Consider the following 21501-nt stretch of genomic DNA (forward strand, 5'->3'; position numbering starts at 1 on the left):
TTCTGTTGTCTTCAGTTTGCTGAAGAGACAATAAAGATGCAGGGCACATAAATGAGTTAAATAAAATTAGGCACTAATCTTGTTCCAGACTTTATTAAATATAGGACATTGTTCATCCCACACATTATTACAGGTGAAATGAAATCACAGCCACGTCCAAAACCATCACATTGTTCTTATATCATCATTCTTATCCGATTCGCTAAATAATCTGATCTGGTGATAACAGCTGTGCATTAACGATGAAACAATCCAAATTGCACTTGAGTCTGAAAGAATCCAACAGCAGATTCCTAGAATTAGCAAGTAAAGATGGGCAAAAGAAAAAACCTACTGAAAATTACTTTGATGTAGCACTGGAATTTTTTTTAAAACACATATTTTTCATGGTAAATGTCTACTTACATTGGAAAAAAATTACATCACAAAAGTCAAACCTGGAAGTTTTTACCAACAAAAAAAGATTGTGTGTGTGCACTCTTCAGCTTTTTGATGACAATCGAGGCTTTTCATGAAAGAGTAACAAAACTTTTCACGAGACAATCATGGAAATGGGAAATGCACTTAGGTCTGTCAACTAGCCAGTAGACTTCCTAACCAATTTCACTGTTAATCACGGGAAAAAATGAAACAAAAGGACAGATTCTTAGTGACGTTTAAGCAGTATTTGCTTAGCTCCTAACAGTAGATTTTCAAAGTTTTCTAAAGGAGACTCCTGTGATTCAGTTTCTTTTGACATTTCGAAAGCATGTTAAAATCCCTTCAGCATCTTCTATGAAAAAATTCTAAAATTACTGCTTTTTTTAAAGAAAAAGATAGGAAATGGGAAATCATCATACAAGTTTTATTTCTGTAGAGAAATAAATTAAAAGCTCTATACATATGAATTTGTTTTGCTCATCACCTTCACAGAGAAGAGAAACTTTAATTAATCCTTTCTCTGAGAAAGATATTAAATCCTCATCTAATCCCCAAGCAGCAGTTCATATAAAGTCTAGAGTCATTTTGCATGTTCATAACCACAGAAAACGTTGTTTTCTCCTAAAGCAAATTGTGCTACAAAAACTATGAATGCTTCAAGTGCGGAGATGTTTTGTTTTTCCTTCGTTTAATCTCTCCCTGATTTGATACACACGTGGATGCATAACAATAATTTTTTTTCCTTCAAATTTTCTTTCTGTTCCAAAGAGAAAAACTAAGGAACTCTTCAACAATTTTGGTCTTTTTAAAAGTTCTGAAAACTTGGCTCTGGGCAGAAGGAGCACCAAATATCTCCCACATTGATTTCAGGTTTGTTTCTAATGACTTTAACAAATTAGGTATTGTATTTGCTATTTTATGTATTCCGCCCACACCACTGTTATGCACTGGAAACATTTTGCACTCCTGTTTCCTAGATGATACTTACTATTTTATCCTGTATAGCTTTATTACAAGAACAATATGACTTGTTTCAGAGGTATGTTTGGGCAAGGACTGGAAATTTCTTGCGTAAGTAATGGAGATGTTGTTTTGTCTGTATAAACAGTAAATCAGCTCTACTTATACATATGAAGCAATCAATAACCTACTCCCAGGCGGAGTCAGCAAGCCAGGTCGTCAGCTCACATACGTGGGCACAACCTGTGAGCTGCAGAGATTTGAGCCCATTAATTTCCATGAAGGTCTGGCACCACCTGTCCGTCACTTACTGCAAATAGAGCGGTCGTCCCTGGCTAGCAAAGGCTGCCTAGGTGTAATGTGATCGGTTGCGTAATTATACCCATTCTGAAAACAACAGTTTTACATTTCTCTGAGCATTTGTATCATAATACTGACATTCACAATGGTGAACAAAGAATCATTAGCATAAGATACCCAAGTCACTGTGCACATCTTATTGAAATGCCGGTGGTCTAAGAGCTACAAAAGTCTATTCAAATGTGAGGACGTAAAAATACTGGACTGAGTCGATTTGCCTAGTTACAACTTGCTGCATGTTCGGTGAGTAGGTGATGTGAATACTTACATCAAGTATATCCAAAACCTTATGTCGGTTGCTAAATTTTGAATATTCTTTAGACGGCTTTGTTTCTTTGAACTGTCCTTTCTGCTTCCAAGTCAGCGCGTGGAGCAGTCCTGTTTTACTCCTCTTTCTTCATTGGATCGGAAGTGTAATCAAATGGTTTTCTTTGTTCAGAAATGGAAATGATAGCAGTCCATTTCCCCATTTTTTAATGAAACTATGTTTCATAATGTGATCGGGAACATTAAGGTACTGCCTTTGATATTCTAAACATTCCAGACAATATCCAAAGAAGTATGCCTGAAAAATGTATTAGCAAAAGACTGTGGTATTTTGGAAATGAAATTTTGAATCACAAAAGACTGAGTAATTTAGATCTATATTCCAGTCTAGGAAGAGCTGGCTTGCAGAAGACTTTTTTCTGTGTTATTTGTCTTACACTAAAAAAAATGTTGTATAGTGTTAACCAGATCTGGATTGCTGTTCTGGCCAATGTATGTTACTAAACACACTGCTCATGGCAATATGCAGTGACATATCAGCAAGAACAAAGGAATAAAGACTTTATGCACACGAGCTCTCTGATGAAGCCGAGACAGTTTCTTTGGTGAGTATTCCTTCACTTCTGTCTGGTCCCTCTCCCTTTCCCCTGCTCTGCAATCTAGTGAATTCAAAACAAGTGCTGGCACAAAGCTAGGGGGATTTGAATAACTCATCCCTCTTGCTGCCTGAAAATACACATCATCCTCCTTTAGGGAAATGACTTGGGACGCAATTGCATATATTGTAATATTATTCTATTGCCATATTATTATTGGCAATATGTTGCCAATATTATCTTCTGACCCCCCACATACCAGTTCTGACCTGGGACAGATTTCACCTGCTAACACATTTTTTTCTGACTGCTTTTGGAGGGGAGAGCAGTGGATGAAGTGTATCTTTTTCTGGAGATCCTCAAAAACTGATCTTTAATAATTGAGGAAGTTACACTGTTCAAACTGTTCTTCAGGTGCCTGTTAGTGGTAGCAGTGCGATACATTTATTTTACTCTACCTTAGGCTTTATTAAAGGGAGTAACTTGTTCCCCTTCCATACAGTGGCTTTTTTTATTTCTCTGTGTGTGTGTGTGTTTGTTCCTGTGCAGGCAGTCAGATGCATGTCTGCTACTGCAAAGGATTTTTCCTCTAGCTCTGTATAATTTCTTCAACCTTTTTATAAGTGGAATTAAGCCTAAGAGCTGTTAGAATTCAACTGGCTGCTTCTATATTTAATAAATAATAACCCTGCCATGAAATTGTAATTGGCAATAAAAAGTCCTGCAATTCATCTAACAGCTTTCCACCTCCATCGTAAATCTGTACTTCCACTCTGCTGCTCATCGCCAAAAGACAGAGTGTATTCATTATTTCAGATGCAACTTCTTCCACAGAAAGGAGAACTGTGATGCAGGCATTTTAAATTCTTTCTTCCCACACTTTCTTTTATTCTCCTACCTCCCTGTGGGCACAAAGTTCCTCCATTTTTTTGACCTACGTTATGGTTTGTGCTGGTCTTTTCCCAAGCTTTTAGTGTTGATGGATTAGACTAATTTCTCAAGATCACCCTATTCTCTCTCTCTCTAGCATCTGTAGTGCTATTTGATTGGAGACTAATGCTGGCAATATAGTCTTAAAGCATGTTCTAATGTATTAATTACTGCTTTTTGCCATGTTTTGAACTTTAATTTTAAACTTTTCCTAGAATTGTATTTTTTAAAATCTCCTGCCCAACAGAAATTCATAGCAAAAGTTCAGTTTGCACTGAAACGAACAGCTCACTTACTGCGTGGGTTTGCCTGCCCCTGCTTTGCAAAGGAGGCTCAGCACAATTTTAGCTCACTGCTGATTTCATTGGTTCCCATTTGGCACTCAAGGACCATGGCACTGCAAGGGTGCACCCTTCTTTAAACAGAGGATTAGATCCCTGTTTATAGAGGCTCTGTCAAAAATTATAGTTGCACACGCAGGTGGATACTCCAAGTGCTCTGTGTCCCCACAGAGTCGGGGATAACTACACAGACAGCAGAGTCCAGGTGGATGAGGAGTGGCAGCCAGAAGGGTGTGATTTTGTGTCACACCTTCACTTTACAAAGCTCTTGCCTACGGGAAAGGAGGTCGCTTGGCCAAGGTCAGAATGGGAATTTGCAGAGGAGCAAGGAACTTATATCTTCCCTGAACTCCAAGCCTGTGTCTTAGCTGTTGGATTATTCTTTATCCGCTGCAGAGGAAAAGAGAGGTTTATCAGCTCCAGGCATCCTCTGCACTCTAACGTGGGAGCAACTCCTAAATCAGTGCAGGCTTGAATGGAAATAATGGAAACATCATCTGGTGTGCAACCAGCAGAGGTAGCAGACAGGGTGGGTAAGGAGTGGGAGGAGAGAAGCATTTCTCTCCCAAAGCAGATATGATGTGATATCCGTATGCTGCAGTCTAAGATGGACTAAGAATTGGTTAGAATCTAATCGAATCGAATCGAATCGCATAGAATAGAATAGAATAATTTTCAGTTGGAAGGGACCTGCAATGATCATCTAGTCCAACTGCCTGTTAAATTGGTTTTAGTTCAATTAAACATGGGCAAAGGGAAAAAAAATGCTTTTAAGCAACAATATGGAAACTGTATTGAAAATAATTCCTGTTTATATATGTTAAAGGCAATAGGTGTCTGTTGTGGCTGTTTAAAACACTGCCAGAAGTTGGCTTGTGGAAACCTTGAACTTCATTTTCTTCCAATGGCCTTCCTGTACTGCATGAAACAGAGCTCTGGCCCTGCTGAGGCTCTGGCTCGTAGCTCAGAAGACTATAAATGCACAACGAGCTGCTAATGCCAGTTTTAGACAAAATGGGAGCTAGCACCTGTGTCTGCACAGCCTCTCTGCCCCCCTCTCAATGCGCATTACTGCTCACTGTAGTTAACTGGGACCTTAAGCGGAGGGAGGAGGAGGACACGACATCCATATGGCTGGCGTTTTGTTCTCTGCGGTCGCCCTGTTAATGAGCATACGGTCTGCCGGGCGATGCGGTCGGGCAGGCTGGCTGCGCGCCTGCCGGGCGTGCTGGGAGCCGGCCAGGGCTCACCTGAAGCCGCCTTTTCCGTTTGGCAGCGCAGTTTTATTTCTGAGCTGCTTTCCATTTCCAGCTGCAGCAGGCACGCCAGCGCTTTGAGAAGGGCAGACAGTGCCTTGGCAATTGGAAGCAGAAGATTTTGAAGGAAAAATCTTTCTGGTGACAACGTGAGTTGTGAATTTATTCTACCGACCTACCGGCATCCCTACGCATAACTACTTGCCAGGACCTGATGGATGCAATACATGTTGGCTACCTGCTTAGCTCCTTAGAAGTAGGAATACTCCAAGTGACTGTGTTGACTGCCTTAATATTTTATAGGAATGCGCATTTATCAGGCGTTCTGTTTCAGTTCGTGGGGCTTGGCTCATTTTTCACTAAAGCTACTTGCAATTCCAGTCACTGAACAGGAAGCAATCCTGCTCTACAGCAGACTGAATGAATGGAGAATCAGGCCCTTGCGAAAGATATGATTTTCTTGATGGTTATATTGAGGGGAACAGAGCAAAGGGACTTGACATTTCAGGGTGTCTGACAGTTCCACTAACACGATATTCATATTTAATGGCATTCTTCTAGATGTTTTCTTCATCTGCTTGCTTCTTTTCAAAGATCATTCCTTAAGGATTGCTTATTCTTCTGCAAGAGTTTCTTAGCAAAAACAGATAAATGGCTGTGTATTCTTTTTGTAAAATGCACCAATCTGAATTAAGACTACAAATGGTAATGAAGGTGTGAAAAAACCTCCTCCCTTTTAAATTTAAGTTATCTATGGAAGATAAACTGTGCTCATATTTTATCATTAGTATTCTAAAAATGCTCTGTGATTGCTATGACTCCAGTACTTTACTACGGGTAAAATCTAGACTTTTGCAAAAGATCTGATCCAAAACTTAAATCAATAGGAAGAATCCACTTGCTGGCAGTTTGGGCATCTGATTCAAAGCTGGATAGACACCGACAGGTCAGAGACCAGGCTGGAGCCCAGCAGAGAGCAGTCATCTCATTCTGTGAAGGCTTTTAATATTTCAAAATTGAATTTGTTCAGATTCTGGATGAAAATCAAACACAAACTTCTCCATAAAAGGGAAAGGCTCTTCAGCTCCAGCTGCCAGCCTCTAACTCCAGAACTCAGAAATGTGGGGAACCGGTGAACACAGCGGGCTGTCGGCCCCATGGCCTGAGATGACCCGTGTGGTGCAGCTGGGACAGAGTCACAACTCAGGAGTGTCTGCGGTTGGTAGCTGAGATTCACACGCTTGCAACGGGCAGCTTGGGAATGGCTGAGATAGATTGGCAATGTCAGCATGCTGCTGCCAGGCTCCCAGGCATCACGGATCCCGAAATAAAATGCTTGGGAGTGAGGTTGAAACCAGCTTCTGAAATCTTGCTGTGTCCCCAGAATCTTCAAATCCTAAGGTACAGCTGTTTCATTCAGAAGCGTGGAGAATGGGAGTTAGAGGTGTCCATCAAGAAAACCCAGTAACTGTATATTTAACTCATAAAAGATCATAAAAGACTATTTCAAGCCTTTGAAGATTTAGAAACTTGATGTCATCTACACCTGGAGGGGCTAAAACAAGTGTAAAAATGTGAGTGCAAATGCAAAGGGAATAGCTACATCCTAGCTAAGGCACATATGGAGCTCCCTTGCTTCGCACACAGCACTGACCTCCAAGAGTCCAGAAACACAGGCATCCCTTCCCAGCCACAGCCCAGGCTGCGGGGACACTTGCAGCCTTGGTCAGTCCAGGCTCTGAGGGCAGCACTTCAGCCTGTTTGGGTATCTCCTACCCACGAGGAACAGATCTGCACTCCTCTGGAGGCCCAGCGCCAACAGAAAATAACGTACATGCTAAGCAGCTTGTAAGCCAAAGGAAAATGAGCTTATGTCAGACAACAGGAATTGTGTCACTAACACGTAATTTCTGCTCCTCTCCTGTGCAGCGGGGATGTGGGAACACAGCTCTCCAGTGGTTCTACGCTGCCAGAGTCGGCAGCTGAGCCCCTCTGTGCTGCCCTGGATGTTTGGCTGCTGGAGAGAAGGGCTGTGCATTGGGAAGAGCAGGCTGACCTTCCTCTTCCAAGGCCAGCACATACAGATTTGGATAAGCATGGTTTTTTTACAGAAAAGCAATTAACTCGCTGTTCTTTCAGAAGCAAGAAATATCTCATTCTGTTTCTTCCTGCAGTCTGATAGCATTATTTCTTCTTTGCATTTAATATTATTACGTCCAACTACTGCAGGGTGCAGGAAACTCCAAACAGCAAAAATCCAAATATTTTTTCAATTTACTCCCAATACTGCCTAAATACAGCATAGAGAAATCTACTATAAATTCTATGTAAAAAGTAATACAGACTTGAGCAGATGTTATTTTCTGTCCACTTCAGACATGCCTAATTTTTTAAACAATTGGACACATCGGAACAGTTAGATTGGCTGACTTTTGGCAAATTATCAACACCATGCACAACAAATACTGCCACACAACAGTTTCTGTCAGGGAAGACAAAATAGGGAAATGCATAGCATAGGAGGAACTACATATTCCTGCATAGTCCCCTCCCCCTCCTACTGCTGCTGGGTTTTGGAGAGCAATGTCCATTGTGGCTGCGGCAGCACCTCTGCCTGGCATGGAGTGCCCACACTGTGGTGCACAAAATGACCAATCTCCATTATGTGTTTCACAGCTGCTGTGCAGAAGAGACCAGAGTCTCTGCATGAGGAATTTCTGGCTTAAATAATCAAAATCACTATTTTGTAACTGGTCTTTAAAAACTTTGACTCATTGTGTCTTTTTTTTCGAGAGGCACCTGCCTTTGTCCCATCGTATCCATCTCTGGATTTCACTTTCTGCAGTTGTGCAAGGTTTCCTTCTCTTGCCAGTAAGGAAAATCATGCCACTGTGGGGGAGATACAAGATATGTGTTGCAAGCGTCCCCCCATGTGTCTGCACATGGAGGATATCAGTGTTGTTATACACTGCAACTGCAGAGTATTCACTTCAGCTTTCACGGGAGCCATTTATGCTCTTAGGTTTTCCGATCCTTTGGTTCACGGCTATATTTAAGAAAAGTGAATTTGTGTAGCTTTTGAGATCAAGATAAGAATGGCCTATGAATTGGCCTCTGAGACAAGTCCTCTCTATTCTTCTTCCAAATAATCCACTCTCTTTGAAGATTATTTTCAAAATTGCTTAATCTTTCCTGTGGTATAATGCTAAAGTATGACTTAAAAAAAAGCCATTCAAAAAGGTTAAGAAAGCAGTATCACATTTTTTTATACATTAGAAAAATTTTGGTTTTGAATAATAATTTGAGAGCATTTTATATTAAAACAGAGGGAAGACTCCATTTCTCTCTCTGTAAAACTGTCTAAATCTCTTCAAGCACTGAAAGTTCTCAGAGACTTTTCAGTGTCCCGGCTGAGGAAAACAACAAAGTCAGTTGTAGGAATCAGTCAGCTATTCCTTCTCCACACAGGAATTGCTAGGATTTGATCTTGCCTTTTATAGGCTTTTGAGATTCAATCATTGAAGTCTTTTATTTCTCCATTCATTGCAGAGGTATTCAAACAGTTTGCTTAACCTCAGAGTGAGGAGTGGTGGGGTTGGAGGGGAACAAACCCCAAACGCCAAATTTCAGAGAGCTGGCATGACTTTGTAGAGGTTTGAAAACAAAGTGTTGTATCCTAGAGAATTCGGTTAATTCTAGATGTGGTACCATAGGCAGCCCGTGGCTTCAAGTTCTGTGACTAAGTGGAAAGAAAACAGCATTTCAGCAAAACCAGCCATCAACAAACCAGGGCAGTGAGAGTGGCTGAGAAGTACTCAAAGACAGAAAAGCTAATAGTAATGGAAGACGTGAATTAGCCCTCTGTAGACTGGAAAGTGCTGGAGCAGGGCACGGTATAGCCTTTTATAGCACCATAAGCACTAATTAGAGCAAGTAGCTGGCAAAGCCACAAGGGAACTCACTCTTGGTTAGTCCTGAGAGCTGTGCATGATCTGGAGTGCGATTTAACTGCTGAAAAGCCTCTTAGTGCCTGTAATATGCTCGAGCATAACAGCTCTGTAGGAATGAGAGTGCCAAAAAAAAACCCAACCCATTCAGTGTAATAATTTTTAACTCTAAGAAAGAAAATTCTGTAAATATAAGAAAGCGAGGTAAGAAGAAGGAAGAAGAGAAAAAAAAAAACTGTTAGGATGCTTTCAGGAAGCTTGGATGCTACCTAAATACTTCATAGCAGAGGTTCAGAGTCAACCTGTACGATCAGTCGGAAAAAATTTCAAAAATATTTCCTCCTCTTTTTTGGGTAATATATTAATGAGCATTTTTCCAATGGTTTTCAGCAAAACATAGTGGTTCTGGGACATTTCTTTTTAACTGATCGCATTCCAACCTATGCATCATTCGCTGCTGTTAAATATTGATCACCAGTGCATATGGATCAGTGTTGATCCTTTCTCATCATGACTGGTACTAATTGTCTGTATGGGCCTGGACCGATTCCCTCCTCTGAATGACTCCAGCATCTCCTGGAGAGATCTGAATATTGCTCAGACACTCAGAGGTTTCTCCAGTCCCTAGAACAGCCTGGTCCAAAACCCCAGATCCAGACATGTCCCAGCTCGGGAGGGTTCAGAGTCAAAACCTAGTCCTGAATTTCACTGCTTGTGTCCCCATCCACTGCTATTACTGGCTCTGGGAGCCGGAGGGCCCTGCAGCCACCCCTCTCTTGCTGCTCATGTAGGCGGGGGTGGGCACAGCCCCACCTGGACTGCGGGCGTGGATGCTGTGGGCACGTTGTGGAGACCCCTGCTCCAGCAGCTGGGTAGAGGTTGTGCTGTGCTGGCCCAAGCGAGGAGCTGAATGCCTCCTGAGCTCCCACATGGCCATCCGTGCTTGCACATGCGTAAGCACAGGGCTAGATTCTGCTGTGAGCAGGTAACGGGAAATTGAGTTGGGGGGGCATGGCTGTGAAAATACATCATGTTCTGCTTAGGATTGCATTGGTATCAAGGCAGAGCATCTCCATGAAGGTGAACAAGTTCTGGATTTACATGTGATTTTGCGCTACGGTCAGGGAAGGTGTGCACACTCTCATCTGCTGTCTTGGTGTAAGCCCAGGGTAACGCTGCTAGAGATGGGGAAAAACATCCGAATTAATGGAGGATAAGTGAGCTTGGTGCCCAGGAAGTCGGTGAGTAGCAAGGTAATTGATTACCTTGTTCTGAAGAATCCTTGAGCCTCTGTCTCAGCGACACCAGCAATCCCTAGGAGCTGTACCTTTCCAGACAGGCTCTCCATACGGCCAAGAAAGAACTGCCTGTACTGGGTGTGCAACAGGTTTGAGCTCTTTGCAAGGGTAAGTGCGAAGGCCTATTTTTGTTTTTTTTTTTTTCTTGGTAAAGACATCTTCAGAAGTCAGATAGGCACTGACAGGGAAATTGTGTTAGCTTAAGCCTAAAAACTTAATAGGGTTTTGCTAATACAGGAGAGCGTGTTGGTGCTTGTATGTGGGTATACAGTAATTCTGCAGGTAATCGAAATCAAAGTGGGCTGAGCTAGGGTAAGTAAGCAAAGCTGCTGAGTGGAATAGCCAGGCTCCTGAGCTTAATGCAGGGAGGAGGTCCATGCTTTTACAGGTGTGTCTGACTCCAGAGCTGGCAACTTGGGGTGCAAGACAATCCAGGCATGTGGCTGGGTCCATGTGTGCTGACTTTCTTACTGGCTGCTGCTCCTGCTGCTGGAAAGAGCACGTGGACGGCTGTCGTCAGAGTTGTACCGAAGGAAAGCGCAAAGGGACGACGCCAGCTTGGCTTTTTTTTTTCCTTTTTTTTTGTTTTTTAATCACTCAGCTGCACTGAAGCCCGACGCCTCTGGTAGCCAGCGGTGGAGCAGTGAGAAGCTGGTTTTGTTGCTGCGCTTTTACGGGAGAAGCTTGGCTGCGTTAACTCTTGCAAAAACAAGCACCTAGGTAACTGGAACAAAATCCAGTGATGGAGGGCGGCTCCACAGAAGCCAGCAGCAGCTCCCAGGGAGACACCGGCTGGCTGGATCCTACCCTTGTCACCTGCACTGAAACAGTGACTTTCACTGAAGTGGTGGCAGAAGAGGAGTGGGGATCCTTTTACTATTCTTTTAAGGTATTCTTTTAAGGCATGCATTAGTTTTCTCACATGCTTGCAGCTTTGGTGCATTTTCAGCACCTCTGTGGGGAGGCAACTAGGATTATTGAACTTTTTTGCCCAGATATTTGTGGTTTTTTCCCCCTGCAAAGACGGCAGATAGCATGTGTGAGGCATTTACTGAAAAACAAAATAGTTGTAGGAATTGGAGTTCAGACTTTCAGGTCTTAGCCAATTGTATCCCCTTCCAAGAGGGGACGGTACTGTTTTTCTATAGAGGTATTGTAATTATACATGCATCTTTAATCAAAAGCTTGTATTAGTACATCTTTTATGTAATTTCTTATAGCCATCATCTTGACATAAGGGATTTCTTTTCAATTTTCCAGCTGCAATGAACGTTGTACAGAAATGAGAGGGGGTTTTGTTGTTTTGTTTTGTTTTTTTTAATCACGAGGGACAGGTTCTAATTGGTTGGTTTGTTTGTTTGCTTTTAACTTGAGCGGGGGATGCAGTGTCTGTTGAAGGCTGCTGTTAAGAATGCACCAGATGAATCATTCAGTAGTGAATGCTGTTGAATGACATGGAAAGTGTATTCATTCATCTCCCCAAACCAACATCACCCTTGCAATACGTGAATGAAGGAAAAAGATGAAAGCAGTACTGAAATTCATCTTTCCTTCAGATTTCTGTGCCTGTTGTCATCGCTTAATTTCGTGCTGCATGCTGTGTGTCACTTTACTGTTGTGGCACATTGTAGAAGTTAAGTTCAAGTTCTTAAAAAGCCTGACAAGGAGTACCCTGCCATTCCTTCTGCAGCTCAGGACCAAAGAGATCACTTTCAACTGGAAAGATGTAGCCACTTGCATCATTTGACAATATGTTAGGTAAAAGAGAATATGTTCAGAGGCAATTTTGATTTCTGTGAGCCTGTTAGTGCTCTGACACAACGCCAGCGGAATCAGTGGAATTACAACAGGTTTCCACCCCTGGAAAGGAAAAAGTCGATCTGTAGTTCTACAATTAATTAATGAGGGTCTCTTTTAACATGCTGCTGATACATTTTTGTTCTTGATTAAGACAGTACTTTCTTATCTAGGATTTCAAGGATGAAAATTCTTTTTTTTCCCCTCTTTTTTTTCTCTCCATATTAGACTCCTAAAATGCTCTTGAAAAAAATCAGAAACGACAAGCAAAATATTTTTAACAACTTTCTCTTTATCTCCTTTGTTCTTTCCACAGTTAGGGCTGTAAATCTGAACAATGTCATGGGAGCAGTATTATATAGTGGCAAAAGTGACAATTAATTCCATGATTAGAAAGTCCCCAGGCAGAAAAATGCTCCTTAATAGAGGAGATTGAGTAAATTACAATAATTGGGAAACCATGGATAGTCATGCATGCATGCTCGTCCATTGCTAAAGGAAACTTGATTCCATTAGCTGAGAGCTTCTCATTAGACTTGCACTCCGCTGTTGGATGTCTAGCTCTGGCATATATAGCATGAACTTTGCAAGGAGGTTCACTGATTTCACATCAATTACTAGCTGTTGATAGGCATGGAAATATTTTGACTCTGGAGACAAGTGACAGCTGGTGCTGCTGCAGGAAAGGAGGGATAAAGCACCTGCTCTGATGACTACGGTGCAGGGAAGACGGGGCTCCCTGCCAGCAATTTCAGGTCCCTGTAAAAGCTCACATGTGGAAGGTGCTGCTGACACCTGCTGCCTTGGTTGGCTGTCCTCCGCCAGTGCTGCCCACATTGCATCCATGTCCTTGCCCCTTCCAGCAAGCCAAGCAGGGGGCTGGTTAAGCAGCTAAAGCAATAAAAGGTTCAGCTTGGAATTGGGTGAATGGATTAAAAACCAGAGCTCAGTGCTCAAAATGTAGCTACAAATGGGGCTTTGGCCTTTTATTGGGATTTTCAAACACGTTGTAGCCCATGGCTGACAGTAAAGGCAAGCTGGATGAACGGCCACCCCACAGGTTGACTCCAGAGCCTGCGTGCCAGGATGCAGACAGGGCACACAAGCTATTTCTGCTTGGGAAATGCAGGTGTAACCTATCTTACCAAAGCAGTCATAGGAAAACACGATCTAAGCCGATAAATGGAGACGAGGGAGTGACACTCACCCAGTACCTGGAGCAGTTCCTGTGTTAATGACTTTTTAACGATTTTATCCAATGACAGCTATGTAGCATATCTCACACGCTGCTCGAACTATGGGAGCATGCGCTGGTTTCTTTTTTTCCTCCCATGCTTCAGAAGGACAGCCTGTGCCTACCTAAGGTAGTGTCTGTGTTATACTGTGGTGGCAATGTGACAAAAGTAAAATAATGCGCCATAGAGCATTTCAGTGCCAAAAAGTCCTGTTACAGGCTGAGCTGTGAGTGCTTCCCTGCTTCCACTTTCAGAAGCATTTGAGTTTCTGTCTATTCCTCTTCAGAGCTTAACAACTAAATCCTGCACTGCTTCAGATTAGAAAGCATTTTGCCAGTTCAGTTAGATTTCTTCTTTTTTTTTTTTTTTTGGCTGGGAAATGGAGCATTTCATCCCCTTGGAGGAATGCACATTTCCCTTCTGTTAGTCATTACAGTAGCTCCTCGGCCATTTGCTCACCAAGGCTTTGCCCACGAAGTCTGCTTTGGGGCCTTGGCCGTGTGTGCTAACTAGGCTGGCTCTCAGCGTGTGGAGTTGCAGCCTTTGGGGCAGGATTGGGTGCACCCACGCACCATGCAGCATGCAAGATGAGCTGGTGCTTCCCACGGCAAAGGCACTGGCTCATCCCCACCTACGTTCAGGTCTTGCTGCTGTGTTATGACAAATGGTCTCTGAAAACCCAGACCGTATTTCTTCCCGGGTGCCTTTACATGACACATCCAGGTAGGTTACTGTCTTAAACCACAAGAAGTCCTGTTGGCTGTGTCAGCACCAAATTCAGAACAGATGTGCAAATTGGTATTAATTACAGCGCCAACCTCCCGGGCCAAAGGAGAGTTCATTACATCCCTTTACAATCTCCCCCATATGCATTTAATCTGCGTGTAAAAGGGCTCTAAGCGAGTGTCAACCGCCCTCTGCCAAATACAGTAATCCAAAAAGAACAGAGATCATCTGAACACCTGTGGCCTTCCTTCTCTTTAGGACCTTCTTAAGTCTACAAAGCTGACAAGGTGCAAACCAGAAACCTGCCTGGAGAGAAGTTGAAATCTCAGAATAGGTTTGCCCCGCTTGTCCGCAGGGTTGGGAGGCTTCGTCAGGGCTGGAGGAAGCACCTCCCTGTGCCAGGCCCCCAACAGCTCTGAAGCTTCCCCAATGGTAGGAGCATGTACTCGTCCTCAGCGAGGACTGAGTAGGGCTCACCTCTTTTTTAAGAGGTCTACTGAGAAACAGGACGCCCTACTTTTATGCAATAGAGTAAAGGTTAGAGTGCTCAAAAGGAGAAAAGTTCCAGCTGCTGTTCCTTTCTCGGTGGGACTGTGTTCCCACCGTCACCTCCTGCCTCCCAGGAGAGTGGACTGAATTCCATCATCTAGTACATTTTCTTATTTTGTTTTCTGATGTGTAGAGTTGAGCCCTCACCTGTGCAGCAGGACACAAAGGTTTTGTCGTTTACATCACAGGTTGTTTGGGAGCCCCAGTCCCTCCCCTGCCAGGTGGGAACCCCAGCCACTGGTCCACATGTTGATGTCCCCCTCCCTCTGGCCCCATGAGCCCTGGTCCCTGTGCCATGCAGCATCACCGCAGCAGTGACGCTGAAGTGCTAGAGCTCTCAGGAGGAACAATGTGCATATTGAATCCACCACAAATGATTTTACACATATAATCTAAATTCTCAGTTTGTTTCAGGAAGGGCTGTTTGACTCTGCCTATGACTGTCCTCACCCACACTGTAGCATTCCCTGTACCTGCATGTTTTAGCCCACGTAACTCAGATATTAAACAGGTCTGCATAGCCGTGCCAGAGTAAGCACAAATCTAAGAGCATGTGCGGCTTATCCGTGGAGCCTAATGCTCTTTACAAAGGTCAGGGCTTACCATCTTCAGCAAAGAGCTGAGGAGACCAATGCACGGAGAGAAGGTTTGCATAGACTTGTTTTGTAGGACCATCAGGTAACAATGATTTGGCTCCAGGTGTCCTCCGAGCCTGTTTAAGTCAGAATCTGTTGTCCCTGTCATTTCATCCAAATGCAGGAGTCTCTCTATCTCCTGGAAAGCATTCACCTATGCTATTGCTCATTCTGATTTTCAAGCAAACCTCACAGAGCATCCCATCATTGAATACATAATAGAAAAATAATAACGGGTGCTGTCAAATTTCTGGAGTAATCTCTGCAAATGCAATCATACATTTTAGAAAAATAGGCATATCAAATAATTCATAAGTAACTTTGCAATCTTTCGGTGGGGGGAGAAGAGGAGAATTAAGTCTACACAAATAAGGTGTCAGGAACTCCTGAACGCAGCCTCTGCAATATGCCATAACGACTATTGCTATTCCTGAGATGCTGCGCTGAGAATGTAATAGCTAAACTCCTTGTGAAACAAATCGGCAGTGCTGTTGGCCAGGCTGGCTTCATCTAGTAGCTTAAATGCCACACAGAAGTGATCTGGCTGTATGACAGCCCGACTGGGGATAGCTCTGAGCCAACTGATTTGGGCGGTTTTATACTAGCAACCCTCATACTTCTGACTCCATGGTCCACACAGCATAGGGTTTGCGTCTATCTGCCTCTCCAATATAAATATGCCTAGAAAGTATTAATTTCTCCAGGTTTTTTTGAGATGTTTTAATTGTACAGATTAGGCATACTTAATCATTTTACCCCTTTTTGTGATTAAGATAAAACAGCATTTCACAGTTTTTAATAAGGCTATCAAAATCATGCTATTATGGATGGACCATTGAGTGACCTAATATTATCTCTTCCTGTTGAAAATGTTCTAGGAAAAAAATAGATAGGTACACCATGAGAAATGTATCTTTCCTGATGACATTAAAATCAGGGATATCTGTTTGTCTAATTCTGTGGAAGTTTCCTAGGGTGCAGTGGGTAAAAAAATCCTGCAATAACTGAACAGTACTGTCCCCATTTATTATCCATCTTGTACCAAAACACAGCAGAATGGCAAATGTCAACTATCTGCTAGTAAAAATGAATTGTTACCATTTGTTATTGACCGAAAATCTTCCCCTCTATCCCAGTCACACCTATGGAGGATTTTGGGGCAGGGTGGGGGGTGGTTTGTTTAGCTGTTATTTGAGCTTGGAAAGATTCACATGCATTAAATGTTGCACTCTGAAAGGACCCTGCCTCACCTGTGATGGTGAAGTCAGAGCTAAGAAATACATTTCTAAAAAAACTGGGGATTCACAAAAAAGGTAGATACAGTTTTGCGAGATTTCAAAAAGAAGTGAAAGTAATCTTAATAACATAATTAGCCCTTTCCATGAGAAAGTGTCCTGATTTAGTGAATAGGCTTCCTCAGCTTGTCTGTTTCCTTAAGTCTAAAAGGAGAAAATATTACAGATTTTTCCTCTGTATAACACGTTGCATTCACAGACTACGAGTGCAGTACCATATAGACACAAACTCATGCAAAACTGCTTCTCAAGTTTGGCAGAATAGAAAACATAAGCTTGGGTCCCTCCCCACTGTGCCCTTCTTCCAACCATAAGGACATGGGGAGAAGTGACTCTTCCCAGCACCTCTGATGTGTTACGAAGGCCTCGTGTGGCAACGCATCCCAGGATCGCCAGAATGACCTGTAACTGTGTGCTGGGAGGATAACACAGCCAGCCTGTGAGAAAGCATCTCCGTAAGGCAGCCTCTGTGCAGGAGATATGAAAACTACCAGGCATGACTGGTGCCATTGAAATGGGAAAGCAGCAGTCCCAGAGGCAAACCTGGGGCTGAACTAGTAGTTATGCACTTTGAATCAGGCTCCATTCCAGGCCACGCTACCAAAAAAAAAAAAAAAATCAACTCCCAGAGGGCTTGTTGCCTGCCCAAATGTGTTCCTCTCAAATTCAGTCATAGTGGAAGCACTTTCAAAGACAAAATATAAAACTTTGCTTTGAACTTTCTCTTTTCTCAGTCTTTCTTATCTTCACATGAGTTTTCCCAGAGCTTTTTGGTGTCAATCAAATTGCTTTCCCAAAATTTTCAGGAACATCTTGTGTGAACGCTGTATAGAAACATCTTCTCCGTTTTGCCTTGCAGAAGATGGAGAACGTTCTTTCAAAACACACTTGTATTACAGGGGTGGCCAGTACAATTTCTGCTGCTTGTGACAACTAGGGCATAAGATTTCAGTGATCTTCCCAGTTGTTAGCGTGTTTCTTTCTTACTGAGACAAGGCCTATCAGCAAATGAATCAAGAGTGAACCAGCCATTTTTGCAGCTTTTCTCGAGCATTAGGAGGTGGCTTGAATTAATCATCTGAGCTTTCACATACAGGTGACTAACATTTACTGTATGAAGCTTACTTCTAGCCTAAGTATCCCGTCCACTGTCCCTCTTTTTCTAAGATATTTGGTGACCCTTACTTTGTTCCCTCTTGACAGTCAGAACTGCTATCTACAACTAAAGTATGTGTAATGCACCTACCGCTTATCTTCAAGCAAATTTCTGTCAGGTTTTTTTTCACAGCCCAACTTGTGTTGCAACTTTCAACACAAGAAGAAATATGGATGTTTCCAGTTGGCACTTTAACCAAGTTTGGGGTTTTTTATGTATTAAAGAACCTTTATTTTGTAGCTGGTAAAAATAACAATAGTCATGATCCCTTCAGTGGCATCACACTTTACTTCTGACAGCTCATTGTTTAAGCTGGTCACACCATGGCAGAAATTCTTCATCTCAGGCCTCCACGTAAGCATAAGACAAATGCTTTCTTATACTTTTAAAGTCCTTTTTCCTAAGACTAATATGTTTGTGTCATTTCCATGCCAGTAGCTTTTACACCCATACTCTTTACTTGCAGGGTGAATTTTAATTTACATAAAGATTCCCACAAAGATCTGAGTTGTTCATGTTTCTACGATACAATAAAAAATATACTTGTGCAAAGCACTCCTCTGATTACGTCTGTATAAGTACCTTTTAGTTTTAAGTACATTCCTTAAGAAAATAGGTCTTATGCATACTTGTGTGTGCATAATAATTCAGGCAGGGAAGGACTTCTGAAGGTCACCTGTGCCAACCACTCGAAAGCAAATTCAAACTATGCCAAATTGCGCTGGGTAGGGTCCACTCAAATTTTGAATATCTCCAGGGATGGAGATCCTGCAGCCTCTCTGGGCTCCCATCCCAGTGTCTGACCACCCTCATGATGAACATTTTTTTCCTAATATCTAATAAAAACGTCCCTTGTTACAACTCTTACTTGTGGCCTCTTATCTTTTCATTGTGCACTTCTGAGAAGAACCTGGCTCCATCTTCTCTGCACCCTCCTGTTAGATAATTGTAGGCAGCAGTTAGACCCCACTAGGCTCCTCTAGGGTTTCTGCTGCGGAGGAATCTGGCAGTATGAGACAGAGGGTTTTTTATTTATTTTTGCTTTGTTTTTTTTTATTTTAAAAAACTTTATGAGTTATGTCAGAGGTGGTGCCAATGCCTTTAAGACTCCTTAATTAAATTTTGCCGATGAGTGTCTTTCTTTGATTTCTTTCAGTGTTGCTGTCCAAAGTGCAATTTGCCTTAGAGGTAAACTGACTATAAATCCCTGACTGGAATCAGTCAAGCTGCATGGCACCTGTCTGCGTCAGGAAAACTAATCTTCCTGGGTTTTTTTGGTTGGGTTTTTTTTTTTGTTTGTTTGTTTGTTCAATCCTAAATGGGGGCTGTTAAAATAGCAAATCTGTCCTCAACATCTTCAATATTGAAAGTTCAAGTCTCCAGATCTTCTACAACAGGATCAAAAAAATGCAAATCTAGACTCCTCCATTTTATTACATGGCCTGCAATTAAAGTGATTATTTCAGAGGGTGAGAAAAGATTTTTCTCTTTTTTTTTTTCCTCCTTTAAGAAAGTGCAATGCAATCTACTAGTGGTGAACCTGACCGTGAGCATGACAGTTCCCCAATTTAGCAAGGAGATTTATGTGTTCTTCTTAAATGTTAAGAAGAACATCCTTACAAAATTGTTTGGCTTGCTCTGTGATTACATCTCTCTTACAATCTCAATTGCTGCAATAAGCTACACTAGAAACCTAATTTTTAAAATATACCAAAGGCAAGCAGTAAGACTGTTTGCATATTCCCAGAATTTAATCATCCGGCAAGAAGAAGCTGTTCAGAGACTTAAACCACTACTGACCTGTGATATGAGGGATCAGTGCCTCTTCTTCACCCAGGTGACCAAGGACATGGAGCAGGAAGGCACCAGGTCAGCAAGGACATTAATTCACTATAGGCCTCCTCTCCTCACATTAAGAGGCCAGCCAGTCACATCAGGAACGGAGTACCTCTCCCTCTCTTTTTCTATTTATTTGCTGATTTCTTACCTGGCAACCTATTTTTCCAGGCTGTTTCCCAACCAGCCTCAGCAGCTAGAACAAAACTGTTTCATGTTGGGTCCCTGTTCAAGTACAAACATGCTTTGTCCATTGATAGTTGAACGTCTCCTTCCACTGGGCAACTGCTCTGATATCAGGCAAAGGCTTCTCCACCTCAAGACATGAGCAACAGCACCTCCACTGGGATGGGCTATCAGGTATATCCCTGTTCCACAGCCACAGCTGGTGGCCCCCAACAGAGAGAATACAAATCCTGAGAAATGAGTGAGCAAGGAAGTTGGCTGGGGAGAACTGGAAAGAAGGATGGCATCCTGGCACCAAAATGTCTCCCAATGGCTCTGAAAGGTTTTAACTATGGTCTTGATTAAAGCTGCTTGCAGGGATGATCTTTGTCTCAAATATAAAGCAGAATACAGCTCTTGCTAGACTTATTGCAGCCTATGGATTCAGAAATTTTGTCAGAGAGACAAAATAACAAGCCTCTTCTACAAGCAAAGGAAAATGCACACAATCTTCAGACAGGTTTTCTGGCTTACATTTCACCCGTGAAGAGGCTTGCTTCATTGACTAAAGCTGGTTTTAATCTTAAAGCAAGTTAGCAAAACATGAATATGTGCTGCAGATGTCAAGCACCTCCATGCTCTGAACACAGCAGTCTTGTGGAATAGCAGCACATGCAATGGTTGTAGTCAAGCCAAGGAAATCCTCTTGACTTTGATTTGTTCTGGGACCTTAGTCTTTAGTTTTTCTAATCTAAAAGAACTGGTGTATGACACTAGTCTCTCTCACAGCATTCTCATGTAATGTAGTTAGCAATGCCCACTGCAAAAGCAGCCCTTGCCAAAAGCTTCTACACAGGGGTTTGGGAGATGTTATTATTTTTCTTTTCATCCAGAATGCCTCTGGTGTCTGTGCAACATGTTATTAAACATTGTTTTTGTAAATTGCCTTGCTGAGGGTTGTTTCAAAAGAGGATTTTTGCTTGATGAACAAACAAGACACGAAATGAAACACCTCTATGTCTAAGCAACCTTAAGGTTCTAAAATTATAGAAAGTGCAGCTGGAGTCAAGTTCAAGGATCAATCAGCTATCTCTCTAATCTAATAGCTATTTTTAAGACCTTCACAGATGGAAGTTTCACTGGCTCAATCAATCTATATAGATATGATATATTTTTAAGTCAATTTTTAAAAATTATCAACCTGAATTCTGTGCTGTAGTTTTGGTTCACTGATTTTTGGCCAGTCATCCGTGGATCTGAAGAAGAGATTATTCCTTTCCTTTTTTACGTCAGTCTTTTTGTGTATTCAAGGCTACGTTCATATTTTCCTGCAGTCCGCTTTTTGCTAGATTAAGCAACTTCATTCAGTCTTTTCGCCTGGCTCTATCCTCTAGACTGCTGTCAACTCATTGCTCTGTGTCTCTCTTGAAGCACAGCGCCCGGGAGTGGGCATAGTACAGCTGCTGGGTACTGTGGAAGGATTAGAGCCGAGGCACATGAGACTAGTGTCGATCCCATGATGGTGGTTGTCGCTGTCATGGTAGAGTGACGTTATTAAATCATGTTCCACTTGTGGGGCACTTTATGTGCTGTATGCAGGGGGGGGATGTTTGAAGGCTCGCCCAACCCGATGTGATTATACCAACTGCACTGTAGAGTTCTGCATTTCTCCTTTGTTGAAGAGCATCTTGGTTTTTTTCCAGTGCATGTTTCCAATTCATCAAGATCATTT

General features: G+C 42.4%; 1 protein-coding gene across 1 annotated transcript in view; it reads left to right on the top strand.

Annotated features, from left to right (window-relative positions):
- Nucleotides 1–11117: 11117 nt before the first annotated feature.
- NPSR1 (neuropeptide S receptor 1) overlaps nt 11118–21501 on the top strand; it is a 61236-nt gene continuing 50852 nt past the window's right edge. The window contains exon 1 of the mRNA XM_076332106.1: nt 11118–11264. Within this exon, the coding sequence (XP_076188221.1) occupies nt 11118–11264 (147 nt within the window). The remainder of the gene's footprint in view (nt 11265–21501) is intronic.

The sequence above is a fragment of the Aptenodytes patagonicus genome, chromosome 2, assembly GCF_965638725.1.
Source record: "Aptenodytes patagonicus chromosome 2, bAptPat1.pri.cur, whole genome shotgun sequence".
Classification (NCBI taxonomy): domain Eukaryota; kingdom Metazoa; phylum Chordata; class Aves; order Sphenisciformes; family Spheniscidae; genus Aptenodytes; species Aptenodytes patagonicus.